The sequence below is a fragment of the Geospiza fortis genome, unplaced genomic scaffold (assembly GCF_000277835.1).
Source record: "Geospiza fortis unplaced genomic scaffold, GeoFor_1.0 scaffold178, whole genome shotgun sequence".
Classification (NCBI taxonomy): Eukaryota; Metazoa; Chordata; class Aves; order Passeriformes; family Thraupidae; genus Geospiza; species Geospiza fortis.
Window position 1 is genome coordinate 523,113 of NW_005054466.1, and position 12,685 is coordinate 535,797.

A 12,685-nucleotide genomic window follows, 5' to 3' on the forward strand; every position below is an offset into this window, starting at 1 on the left:
GAAGGAGGAATTCCCTCCTGGAGATCCCTAAATCCCCTTTTCCCTCAGGGTTTCCCAAATCCCATCCCTGCAGCCTCTTTGCTTTATCCCCTCTGTGCTCAGCCTTCCCCTTCCCTCTTTTTTTTTATTTCTTTCCCGTTTTTTCCTTATTTTTATTCAGCAATTGCTCCAAATCCTTGGGAAAAGCTCTGCAGGAAGTGGGAGGTGCCAGACCTGGGGACGAAGGGATGATCCCAGAGCATTCCCAAATATTTCAGGAATTTCTTTTCCCCCCACCCCTTCAATTCATTAATTCCTTGGGAATATCCCACTGACATTTTCTTTTCCTGCTTTTTTAGGACAGAACCAGCTCTGACAAGAGGAAAGAACATCCCTAAAAAACATCCATTTCCCAGCTAGCCCAAAAACCATGGAAAATCCAAATTATCCCAACACTCATTCCCCCTCAATTTCCCCGTGATTTTCCACACGTTTAAATCCTCAAATCCCATTTTTAGCAGGGATTTTTTTTTTTTTTTTGGGGGGGTGGGGGGATTATTTTTCCAAATTCCTTGGCTCAGCCAGGAATTTTTTTCCAGCCTGCATGGACAGAGCAACCTTTGCCTGTTCCACCGCTTTTTTCCGGGATTTTGGGAATTCTTCTCCGGGTGCTCTCCCCGGGGACCATGTGGATTTTATTGACAAAGCCGATTCCTTCACTTATTCCGATTTTTTCCGGGATTATCTCATTCCCAACCATCCCTGCATTTTCTCGGCCAAGTTCACTGAGGATTGGGGCAGCAGGAAAAACTGGGTGACGTGGGATGGGAAACCCAACTTTGAGCATCTCCTGCAGAACTTTGGTAAGTCCTGGGATTTTTTCCCAAATCCTAAAGGATTCAGCTTTTTAGGATTGAATTTTAGGGATAAAAGCACTAAAAAAACCTAAAATTCCAAGATTTTATCATAAATTAATCCATGGATATTTGTATTTCCATGGGAAACCCAGCTTTGAGCATCTCCTGCACAAGTTTGGTAAGTCCTGGGATTTTTTCCCAAATCCTAAAGGATTCAGCTTTTTAGGATTGAATTTTAGGGATAAAAGCACTAAAAAACCCCAAAATTCCAAGATTTTCCTAAACTAACACATGGCTTTTTTTTTTCCATTTGTTCATTCCTAAATTTTAATTTTTATTTATATTTAAATAAATTTAAAATCTTGGACAATTTAATTATCCCAAATCCTAAAGGATTCAGCTTTTTAGGATTGAATTCTAGGGATAAAACCACTAAAAAAAACTAAAATTCCAGGATTTTATTCTAAATTAATCCATGGATATTTTTTCCATGGAAAACCCAACTTTGAGCATCTCCTGCAGAAGTTTGGTAAGTCCTGGGATTTTTTCCAAATCCTAAAGGATTTGGTGTTTTAGGACTGAATTTTAGGGATAAAAGCATTAAAAACCCCAATTTCCAATCTTTTGTCCAAAATTAATCCATGGATTTTTCCCATTTCTTTATTATTTAAATCAATTAAAAACCTTGGATAATTGAATTATTCCAAATCCTAAATCATCCCAATCCTAATCAACACCTCCCTCCTAATGCATTTAAGGGGAAAATTCCCTTTAAAAGAACAAAACTGAAACATTCAGGTCACAGCAAAGGAAAACCAGGAAAATCTGGGACACGTGGAATAAACAGCAGGAAAATCCAGGTCACTTAAAACAAATCCAGCTCTGGATTTGGATGGTGTTTCCCTGGAATATTGGGATGGATCCTCTGGAATATTTGTAGCCCGGAATTCCGTGGGGATGAGATGGAGGTGGAGATGATTTGATGAATCCTCCTCATTCCCAAGGGATTTGTAATTCCTGGATTTTGTTTCCCTGGAATGATGGCTCTGGGATATAAAATATTCCTCTGGAATATTTGAAGCCTGGAATTCTGCAGAGATGAACTTTAGGGAGATGATTTGATGAATCCTCCTCATTCCCGAGGAAAATTCCTGAGGGATTTTTAATTCCTGGATCATGTTCCCCTGGAATGATGGTTCCATGATTGGGATGGTTCCTCTGGAATATTTAAAGCCCAGAATTCCATGGGGATGAGTTTGAGGTGGAGATGATTTGATGAATCCTCCTCATTCCCAAGGGATTTGTAATTCCTGGATTTTGTTTCCCTGGAATGATGGCTCTGGGATATCAAATATTCCTTTGGAATATTTGAAGCCTGGAATTTTTTTCCCATGGGGACGAGCTTGAGCAAGAGATGATTTGATGAATCCTCCTCATTCCCGAGGAAAATTCCTGAGGGATTTTTAATTCCTGGATCATGTTCCCCTGGAATCTTGGTTCTGGAATATCAGGATGGTTCCTCTGGAATATTTGAAGCCCAGAATTCCACAGGGATGAACTTTGGGAAGGTGATTTGATGGGTCCTCCTCATTCCTAAGGGATTTGTAATTCCTGGATGGTGTTTCCCTGGAATGATGGTTCTGGGATTGGGATGCTTCCTTTGGAACATTTAAAGCCTGGAATTCCATGGGGATGAGATTGAGATGATTTGATGGGTCCTCCTCATTCCTGCGGAGAATTCCCGAGGGATTTGTAATTCCAGGAGAAGCCGTGGTGCCCGTTGCCAACTGTGACGTCAAGGAATACAATTCCAACCCCAAGGAGCAGCTGCCCTTCAAGGAATACGTGGAATATTGGCGGGAATACATCCGGAACGGCTACCGCTCCCCCCGGGGCTGCCTCTACCTCAAGGACTGGCACCTGAGCAGGTCGGGGCTCATTCCCAACCCTCCGGCAGTGGGAATGTTCCTCTGGAGAAGGGAAGGATCCATGGAATCCTCAGAGCCCCTTTCAGAGCCTGAAGGGGCTCCAGAAAAGCTGGAGAGGGATTTGGGATAAGCATGGAATGACAGGACCCAGGGAATGGCTTCCCACTTAATTTGAGAAGGAATTCCTGGTTGGGATGGAGTTCCCAGAGAAGCTGCTCCATCCCTGGAAGTGCCCAAAGGCAGCTTGGAGCACCCTGGGGTAGTGGGAAGTGTCCCTGGTGTGAGGTTGGGACTGGATGTTCTTTAGGATCCCATCCAACACCAAAAATTCCATGATTCCATGATTTCCAGTTGTTCCAGTTGGGTTTTTGAGGCAAAGCAGACGAGTTCGGCATCAGCGCAGAGGGAAAATATTCCAACGTTCCCTGAGGGATTCCAAAGCCTTGGCCCCCAGCTCCAGAAAGAGCTCAGAATTCCTCAAATCCCCGATATTCCAGGCTGATGTCATTCCCTCAGCCAGTTCCCAGCTTTTATTCCGAGCTCAAGATCCATTTAAACTCAATTTGGGCAGGAATTCCTGGCTGGGAGGGTGGGCAGGGGCTGGGATGGAATTCCCAGAGCAGCTGTGGCTGCCCCTGGATCCCTGGAATGTCCAAGGCCAGGCTGGAGCAGCCTGGGACAGTGGGAATTGTCCTTGGCCATGGAATGGGATGATCCTTAAGGTGCCTTCCCACCCAAACCATTCCATGTTTTCTCCCTGTGGAAAATGGCACTGGAACAGTTCCTACAGCCACACCTGGAGTGGGATTTGAGCTGGGATTATTCCATGTTGGATTTGGGATCCTTTCTTATCCATTGGCTTTTCTGGGAACATTCCCACCCCTCCAAGTTGCCTTCCCCCAGCTCTGCCTTTCCTTCTCCAGCTGGAAAAGAACCTTGGGAAGGAGTTTTCCCTGTGGGAATGGGGAGGGGTTGGGATGGAATTCTCAGAGAAGCCGTGGCTGCTCCTCAATCCCTGGAAGTGCCCGAGACCAGCTTGGAACAATCCGGGATAGTGAAAATTTGGGATAAGCTGCTCCTTCAACTCCCTTCCACCCCAAACCCCTGGAATTCCATCCCAAAGGATCCACCTTGCTCTTCCCACTGCATTTGGGGGATCCTGTTTTCCCAGGCTGCTTTTCCAAGCGTTTGTGTTTTCCAGGGCTTTTCCAGAGCACGATGTTTACACCACTCCCGTGTATTTTTCCTCGGATTGGCTCAACGAATATTGGGATGCCGTGGCCGTGGATGATTTTAGGTTCGTCTACATGGGACCCAAGGGATCCTGGTAAGGCTCTCCTCTTCCCAAAAACACTCCTTTTCCACCTAAATATCCCAGGGAATTATCCCATTATCCATCAGGATAACCAGGCAGGTCTCCCGGTGTCCCAGCTGGCTCCGGATGGGAGGGAAAAGGGAAAACCCCAAATTGTGCCCACAAAAAAAAAAAAAATATCTGGGAGATTAGAGGAGAAATTCCCTTGGGATCAGCCACTTGGAATGTGCAGGGATAACTCCGGTGTTTTCCAGGTGAAAATTCCAGCCCAGTGTTGGTTCTAAAGTAGCATTTGGGGTGTTTTTATCAGAATTCCCTGCCCTTAAGGGATTTTTGGGATATATTAAAGAGGAGAAGCCCAGAGGATATAAAACACTCCATTATCCAGCCAGAATTCCATCAGGAATTTTGGGATCAGTATCCATATAATGGCCTTTAAATAACCAACACTCCCATCATCCAACCAAAATTCCATGAGGAATTTCAGGACCAGGATGGATACAGTGATTTTTTAATAGCCAGAACTCCATAATCCAACTGAAATTCCATGAGGAATTTTGGGATCAGTATCCATATAATGGCCTTTTAATGGCCAAAACTCCATAATTCATCTGAAATTCCATAAGGAATTTTGGGATCAATATGGATACAGTGGCTTTTTAATAGCCTAAACTCTACAATCCAGCTGAAATTCCATGAGGAATTTTGAGATTGGTACGGATACAGTGATTTTTTTCATGGTCAAAACTCCATCATCCAACCGAAATTCCATGAAGAATTTTGGGATCAGCATCTATATAATAGCCTTAATAGCCAAAACTCCGTAATCCATCCGAAATTCCATGAGGAATTTTGGGATCAGTATCCACGTAATACCCTGTTAATAACCAAAGCTCCCATCATCCAACCAAAATTCCATGAGGAATTCTGAGATCAGTGTCCACACAATGCCCTATTAATAACCAAGACTCCCATCATCCAACCGAATTTCCATCAGGAATTTTGGGATCACTATGGGTATAATGGCCTTTAAATAGCCAAAACTCCATCATCAAACTAAAATTCCTCATGGAATTTTGGGATCAGTATCCATATAATTGCCTTCTAATTGTCAAAATTCCATAATCCAACCAAAATTCCATGAGGAATTTCAGGATCAGTGTCCACACAATGCCCTATTAATAACCAAGACTCCCACCATCCAACCGAAATTCCATGAGGAATTTTGGGATTGGTATGGATACAGTGGCTTTTTAATATCCAAAACTCCATCATCCAACCAAAATTCCATGAGGAATTCTGAGATCAGTGTCCACACAATGCCCTATTAATAACCAAAACTCCCATCATCCAACTGAAATTCCATGAGGAATTTTGGGATCAGTATCCATATAATGGCCTTTTAATAACCAACACTCCCATCATCCAGCCGAAATTCCATGGGGAATTTTGGGATGAGCATCCATTAATAGTCTTTTAATAACCAAAACCCCATAATCCAACTGAAATTCCATGAGGAATTTTGGGATCAGTATCCATTCAATAACCAAAACCCCGTAATCCAGCTGAAATTCCTCATGGAATTTTGGGATCAGCACCTCAGCTTCTCAACGACTCGAATCCCTGTTGGAATCTTTCGGGATTGATTCCCGCCCATCCGTGATTTTTCCCAGGACGCCGTTCCACGCCGACGTCTTCCGCTCCTACAGCTGGTCGGCCAACGTCTGTGGCAGGAAGAAATGGCTCCTGTATCCCGCGGGACAGGAGGAATTCCTGAAGGATCGCCACGGGAATCTCCCCTTCGACGTGACGGCTCCGGATCTTCGGGACAAGAGGATTTATCCGCGCTACAGCCAGAGCCAGCCCCCTCTGGAAATTCTCCAGGAAGCCGGAGAGATCGTCTTCATTCCCAGCGGGTGGCACCACCAGGTTCATAACCTGGTGAGGGCATGGATCCCGCTGGGAATTGCTCCTGGATGGGGAAGTGGGATCCCAAAGGTTTTGTTGGGATGGATGGAAATTGGGAATTCCAGGGAAAAGGTTGAGCCGTTCTCCTGGGTGAGGTTGGGAGGTTTGGAATGGTTTTTCCAGAGAAGCTCCGTCCCTGGAAGTGTCCAAGGGTAGCTTGGATGAGGCTTGGAGCGCTCTGGGAGAGTGGGAATGGGATGATCCCTAAAGTCCTTTCCCACCCAAACCATTCCAGGAATTCCATGGCATAGAATTGGGGTGAGGAGGAGGAGGAAGATCATGGGATAAAGGAATAGGAAACTACAGAAATCCTTTCCAAGAGGGAGGAATTCCAGCCTGGAGCACCTGGGATGATGGGAATGGGATGATCCCTAAAGTCCTTTCCCACCCAAACCATTCCAGGAATTCCATGGCATAGAACTGGGATAAGAAGGAGGAAGATCATGGGGTAAAGGAAGAGGAAAGGATGGAAATCCTTCCCAGGAAGGAGGAATTCCAGCTTGGAGCACCTGGGATGGTTGGGAATGAGATGACCCCTAGGATCCTTTCCCACCCAAACCATTCCAGGAATTCCATGGCATAGAATTGGGGTGAGGAGGAAGATCCCAGGAAAAACTAAGACGAAAGGATGGAAATCCATCCCAGGAAGGAGGAATTCCAGCTTGGAGCGCTCTGGGATAGTGGGAATGGGATGATCCCTAAGGTCCTTTCCCACCCAAACCATTCCAGGAATTCCATGGCATAGAATTGGGGTGAGGAGGAGGAGGAAGATCATGGGATAAAGGAAGAGGAAAGGATGGAAATCCTTCCCAGGAAGGAGGAATTCCAGCCTGGAGCACCGTGCACCATGGATAATGGGAAGCGTCCCTGCCCATGGAATGAGATGATCCTTAAGATCCTTTAAGATGGGATTTTTTGGAGTGGCACATTCCATATCATCATCCCTAATAACTTAATTAGCGACTAATTAGTAATTATCCATGGATTATCCCAAACTTTTCCCTCAGGAAGGCACCATCTCCATCAACCACAGCTGGGTCAGCGGCTGCATTTTGGGAATTAGGGACATTTTGGGTTTCTAAAGAAGGAATCGGGTTTTTGGAGCAGCACATTCCATATTATCATTCCTAATAACTTAATTAGTTGCTAGTTACTAATTATCTATCAATTATGCCAAATTTTTCCCTCAGGAAGACACGATTTCTGTCAACCACAGCTGGGTCAGTGGCAGCATTTTGGGAATTAGGGGCATTTTGGATTGCTCAGGAATACGATTTTTGGAGCAGCACATTCCATATTATCATCCCTAATAACTTAATTAGTGACTAAATACTAATGATCTGTGGATTATCCCAACTTTTTCCTTTAGGAAGGCACCATCTCCATCAACCACAGCTGGGTCAGTGGCTGCATTTTGGGAATTAGGAACATTTTGGGAATTATGGACATTTTGGGTTTCTAAAGAAGGAATCGGGTTTTTGGAGCAGCACATTCCATATTATCATTCCTAATAACTTAATTAGTTGCTAGTTACTAATTATCTATCAATTATGCCAAATTTTTCCCTCAGGAAGACACGATTTCTGTCAACCACAGCTGGGTCAGTGGCAGCATTTTGGGAATTAGGGGCATTTTGGATTGCTCAGGAATACGATTTTTGGAGCAGCACATTCCATATGATCATCCCTAATAACTTAATTAGTGACTAATTAGTAATTATCCATGGATTATCCCAAATTTTCCCCTCAGGAAGACACCATCTCCATCAACCACAGCTGGGTCAGCGGCTGCATTTTGGGAATTAGGGACATTTTGGGTTTCTAAAGAAGGAATCGGGTTTTTGGGGAAGAACATTCCATATCATTGTCCCTAATAATTTATTTATTGACTAATTAGTAATTATCCATGGATTATCCCAAACTTTTCCCTCAGGAAGACACCATCTCCATCAACCACAACTGGGTCAACGGCTGCAACGTGGCCGTCATGTGGTGCTTCCTGCAGGATGAGCTGGCGGCCGTCCAGAGGGAGATCAGCCAATGGAAAGATCCCATGGATGACTGGCACCTCCAGTGCCAGGTACTCCCCAATCCTGGATTATCCAGGGAGCCGGAATTCCGGGATTCTTGGAGTTCTCACGGCAGAATTTCCGCGGGTTTTAAGGAAGTAGGAGTTGGGGACGGCTTTGTTTTGTTGGGAAATGTTCCTCCATAAAAGTTTGGGAATGCTGCCTGTAAAAGTCTGGGAATTGCTTCTGGTTGTTGGCTGTGTCCAGGTTGGGATGTCGGTTAGAAAGATGGAAAACTTCAGGATCAGGAGAGCTGGGAATGTTCACCTGGAGAAGGGAGAGACCTCAGAGCCCCTTCCAGAGCCTAAAGAGGCCCCAGGAAAGCTGGAGAGGGATTTGGGATAAGCATGGAGTGACAGGACACAGGGAATGGCTTCCCTTTGGAAAAATGGGGATTTCAGTGGGATTTTGGGAAGGATTCCTGGCTGGGATAGAATTCCCAGAGAAGCTCTGGCTGCCCCTGAATCCCTGGAGCTGGGAAAGAATCCAGAAGACCAAACTCCATAATCCAACCAAAATTCCATGAGGAAGAGGATGGGTGGGATTCCTTCCAAAATCTTCTGGATGAGAAAAATTCCAATTTATTTCTGGAAGCTGTTCCCTCTCCTTGGGTTGATTTGCTTCCAAAAATGAATATTTGGGAAAATTCCCGCCGGTAATATTTGGGAAAAACAACTCAGTGTCTTTGGATCCAGAACCAATTCCAATGAAAAAATTATTAAACATAATTATTTATGATTCCAAAGAACTCCTAAATCAAATTTTAGGGGTTTTTCCTGGATTTTTCCCGCTGTCATTCCCATTCTCGCTCCATTTCCCCCTTTAGCTGATCATGAAATCCTGCACGGGCATCGACTACAAGGAATTCTACAACTTCCTCAAAGTCATCGCGGAAAACCGGATTTCCGTCCTGGAGAAGGGCCTGGATGAGGAATCCTCATCCCAGAACAATTCCAAAGCTGCCATTTCCACCCTGGGAATGCTGCACGCCGTCTTCGACCTCAAGAGGACGGTGAAGGTGCTGAGCTCGTTAAGCGCTAACGAGGATTTCCGGAGGCTGGACCTGACTTCCCTGTCCCCTTCTCCGGAGGCTCTGCTCCAGCACCTGGAATCGGCCATAGACACGGCCCTGCTCTGAATTCCCGCTTTTCCAAGATGTTTTCCAAAGGGTTTGGAGGAAATGGACTTGGATGAGAGCTTTACTCCAGAGAGAGGAGGGAGAATGGAAGGAGGGAGAACATTTGGGAAGGAGGGAGAACATTCCCAAAGATTCCGAGTGGTTTGGAGGAATTAGGGAAAAAAACATCTCAGCCAAAGGAAAATCCAAAATTTTTTAGCATTCTGAGCATCACTCAGGGAAAAAATTCCCTGTGGATCACCTGGCATTGGAATGAAGCAAATTCCCTGTGCTTAAGCTCAGCTTTGCTTAAACCTCTCCTGTTTCAGGTGCAGCTCAGCTTTTCCATCCTTTTTTAGGGAATTCCATCGGGTGAATTCCATGGAAGCCTGAGCTGGAGCCAGCACCTGGAATCAGCCATAGACACGGCCCTGCTCTGAATTCCCGCTTTTCCAAGGTGTTTTCCAAAGGGTTTGGAGGAAATGGACTTGGACAAGAGCTTTACTCCAGCGGGAGGAGGGAGAATGGAAGGAGGGAGAACATTTGGGAAGGAGGGAGAACATTCCCAAAGTTCTGAGTGGTTCGGGAGGAATTAAGGAAAAAAACATCTCAGCCAAAGGAAAATTCAAAATTTTTTAGGATTCTGAGCATCACTCAGGGAAAAAAAAATTCCCTGTGGATCAAGTCTGGAAGTGGAATGAAGCAAATTCCCTGTGCTTAAGCTCAGCTTTGTTTAAACCTCTCTACTTTCAGGTGCAGCTCAGCTTTTTCCATCCTTTTTTAGGGAATTCCAGCTGCTGAATTCCATGGAATTCCATGGCAGCCTGAGCTGGAGCCTGGATTTGGGAATGTTTATTCCGTGTCTTCCAAATTGGGATTTCCGAAGCTGAGACGCTCGGGATTAAATTCAATTTAACTCCAAACAAAACCTGCCTTGACTCAGGCAGCAATGGGAATGTGCTCCCAAAATTCCACGCTCTATCCCAAGCCCCAGAATTCCCTCTAGGAAAAATCAGGAAAGTTCTGAGTGGTTTGGAGGAATTAGGGGGAAAAAAACCCCATCCCAGCTAAAGGAAAATCCCAAACTTTTTTAGGATTCTGAGCAGGCACTCAGGGAAAAAAAAATTCCTTGTGGAATTTTTTTGTGGATCCAGCACCTCCTGCACGCTTCCACAGCACAATTCCCACCCAGAATATTCCCAGTGGAACCTCCCCCTGCTGCTTTTCCTTGGAAAAATCCAAAAACCTGGAAGCACAAATGGCTGCAACACTGTTACCTTCAGGCCTCGCTTGAATTCTTCCCGAAATCAAAGCCGAGAAAAACTTGGAATTTCGGGAAGTTTTAGGAAGTCAAACTGAAAATCCACCTCGTTTTCCTTGAATTCCTTGGAATTTTTACCCCCCCCCCTGCACTTTGCATGTCCTTTTCCAGTAGGAATTTTGAATTTTTTTCCTTCATTCCCAAAAAATATCAAGGAGCCGTTTTTCCTTAATTTAGGAAATTCCCGGATTCTTGAAGACGACAAAGATCGGAATGAGGAGCACGCAGAGCCTGGAATCTTCAAAATTCCAAAATTTTATTTAAATAAAAATTCCTGGTAAACTTCCAGTGAGATTCTCTCGTTAATATATTAATTCTTAATTAGTTAATACAGTAATGAATCTGTTATTTATTAAAGGATAAAATTTGGGGGAAATGGGAGGAAAAAACCTGGGGGGTTTTGTTTTCCCAGAGTCACCCGGATAAGGCAAAAAAATTCCTTGGAAAAATGAAAAAATTCCTGGGAAAAATGACAAAAATCCCATTTACTTAAAAAAAATCCCATTTAGTTAAAGCTTTGGACTTCCAATTTTTCTTCATTCCCAAAAATAGCAAGGATCCACTTTTCCTTCATTTAGAAAATTCCCAAATTCCTGAAAACACAGAAGATGGGAAGAAGGAGCACGTGGATCCTGGAATTTCTTCAAAATTCCCTTAATTTTATTTAAATTAAAATTCCTGGCAATCTTCCCATGGGATTCTCTCATTAAGATATTAATTCTCGTGATTAATCTGTTATGTATTCAACGATAAAATTCAGGAAAATGGGAGAAAAAAACCTGGGGGGTTTTGTTTTCTTGGAGTCACTTGGATAAGGCAAAAAAAATCCCGGGAAAAATGAAGAAATTCCTGGGAAAAATTAAGAAATCCCAAGGGAAAAATGACAAAAATCCCATTTTTAGAAAGCTTTGGATATCCAATTCTTCATTTCCAAAAATATCAAGGAGCATTTTCCTTAATTCAGAAAATCAGGAAAATTTGGGAAAAAACAGCGGGAAAAAGCTTGGGGTGTTTTATTGTCCTGGATAAGAAAAAAAATCCCAGGAAAAATTTAAAAAATGGGATAAAAACTGTCAAAAATAAGGTTTTTTAAGCTATTTTTAAATTATTTTGGGATGCTGGGAACAGGATCCCAAATATCCATTGGGAATATCCCAAAGATTCTTTTTCCAAAGGGAAATTCCAGCTCAGAGCACGAATCCAGTTGGGATTGGAGCTTTTATTCCATAATTTCTGGTTGTTTTCCTGGGATTTCCCAAAATCCGGGAGAAATCCGTGTTTTTTCCAAGCCCTCCAGAATTCCAAGGTGTGGGATCACCCCTGAGGTCTCCCAAGGATAAATAAAAATCTTGGAGCACGGGAAAATCGGGAAATTTGGGAATAGCAGCTTCCAAATGGAATTGGCAAAGTCCTGAGTTGGGAAAAGTAGGAAAAGGAGTGGTGGGAAAAATCTCCTCTCATTCCAGAATTTTTTAGGGGTTTTGGGATGAGCTCTCCTTCCCAGCCCAAGAAATCCCATTAAAAATCCGGTTTTCCCAAAGAAATTCTTTCTTTTTCTGGGAATTCTCCAGTGCAAAAATAAAAACCCCATCCTGAGCAGGGAAAGGAGATTTTTCCTGGGAATTATTTGCAGGAAAAGGAGATAAAACTTAAAAAAAAAAAAAAAACCTTGGAGATGGAAATTCCAGCCCTTCCAGTGTTTTTGGGATCAGGAAAACCTCGGCTGGGGAGGAATTCTTCCCTTTAAAGGCATCCAGGGATAAAATTCCCGCTTTTTCCAGCGGGGTTTGGTCCAGAAAATTCGGGAAAATTCGGATTTTCCCCATGGATCAGGAGCTGTGGGAGTTTTCCTTTGGATGGAGCCGGATCTTCTGGATGTGTTCATAGCACGACTGGGGAGGGAACAGAGCAAAAATCAGGGAAAAAATTTGGGAATTCTGGGATCAAATCCAAGCTCCTGCAGGCAGAGAATCCCTGCTGATCCCAAGGAGAATTCCAACAGAATTCAATCTGACCGGAATTAAGGATTAGGCTGGATATTTTTCCAGCCCATCAAGGGAATGAAATCCCAAAATTTCCATTCTAGAAAAACTGGAATTTTTCTGGAATTCCTATAAAAAATCCCTTTTTCC

At 43.9% G+C, this 12,685-nt stretch overlaps 1 protein-coding gene across 3 annotated transcripts; it reads left to right on the forward strand.

The window, feature by feature from the left end:
- Positions 1-343: 343 nt before the first annotated feature.
- On the forward strand, positions 344-10,841 carry JMJD4 (jumonji domain containing 4). 3 transcript variants are annotated; one of them, XM_031062801.1, is made up of 7 exons: positions 344-842; positions 2,599-2,636; positions 2,748-2,764; positions 3,966-4,091; positions 5,753-6,020; positions 7,980-8,126; positions 8,942-10,841. In XM_031062801.1, exons 1-7 carry the CDS (start codon positions 584-586, stop codon positions 9,251-9,253), a joined length of 1,167 nt encoding a protein of 388 aa, XP_030918661.1. In that variant the 5' UTR covers positions 344-583; the 3' UTR covers positions 9,254-10,841. The 3 variants fall into 3 exon arrangements, with proteins under 3 accessions (XP_030918661.1, XP_005428063.1, XP_030918660.1); XM_005428006.2 differs by having other exon boundaries at positions 2,599-2,764; XM_031062800.1 differs by having other exon boundaries at positions 2,599-2,764; positions 3,966-4,061.
- The last annotated feature ends 1,844 nt before the right edge of the window (positions 10,842-12,685 follow it).

Bases quoted from the DNA above. Each gene is read 5' to 3' on its own strand.
- JMJD4 (XM_005428006.2), top strand. From the start codon at position 584: ATGGACAGAGCAACCTTTGCCTGTTCCACCGCTTTTTTCCGGGATTTT. The intron at 843-2,598 runs GTAAGTCCTGGG...TTGTAATTCCAG, and splicing joins GCATCTCCTGCAGAACTTTG to GAGAAGCCGTGGTGCCCGTT. The intron at 2,765-3,965 runs GTCGGGGCTCAT...TGTGTTTTCCAG, and splicing joins AAGGACTGGCACCTGAGCAG to GGCTTTTCCAGAGCACGATG.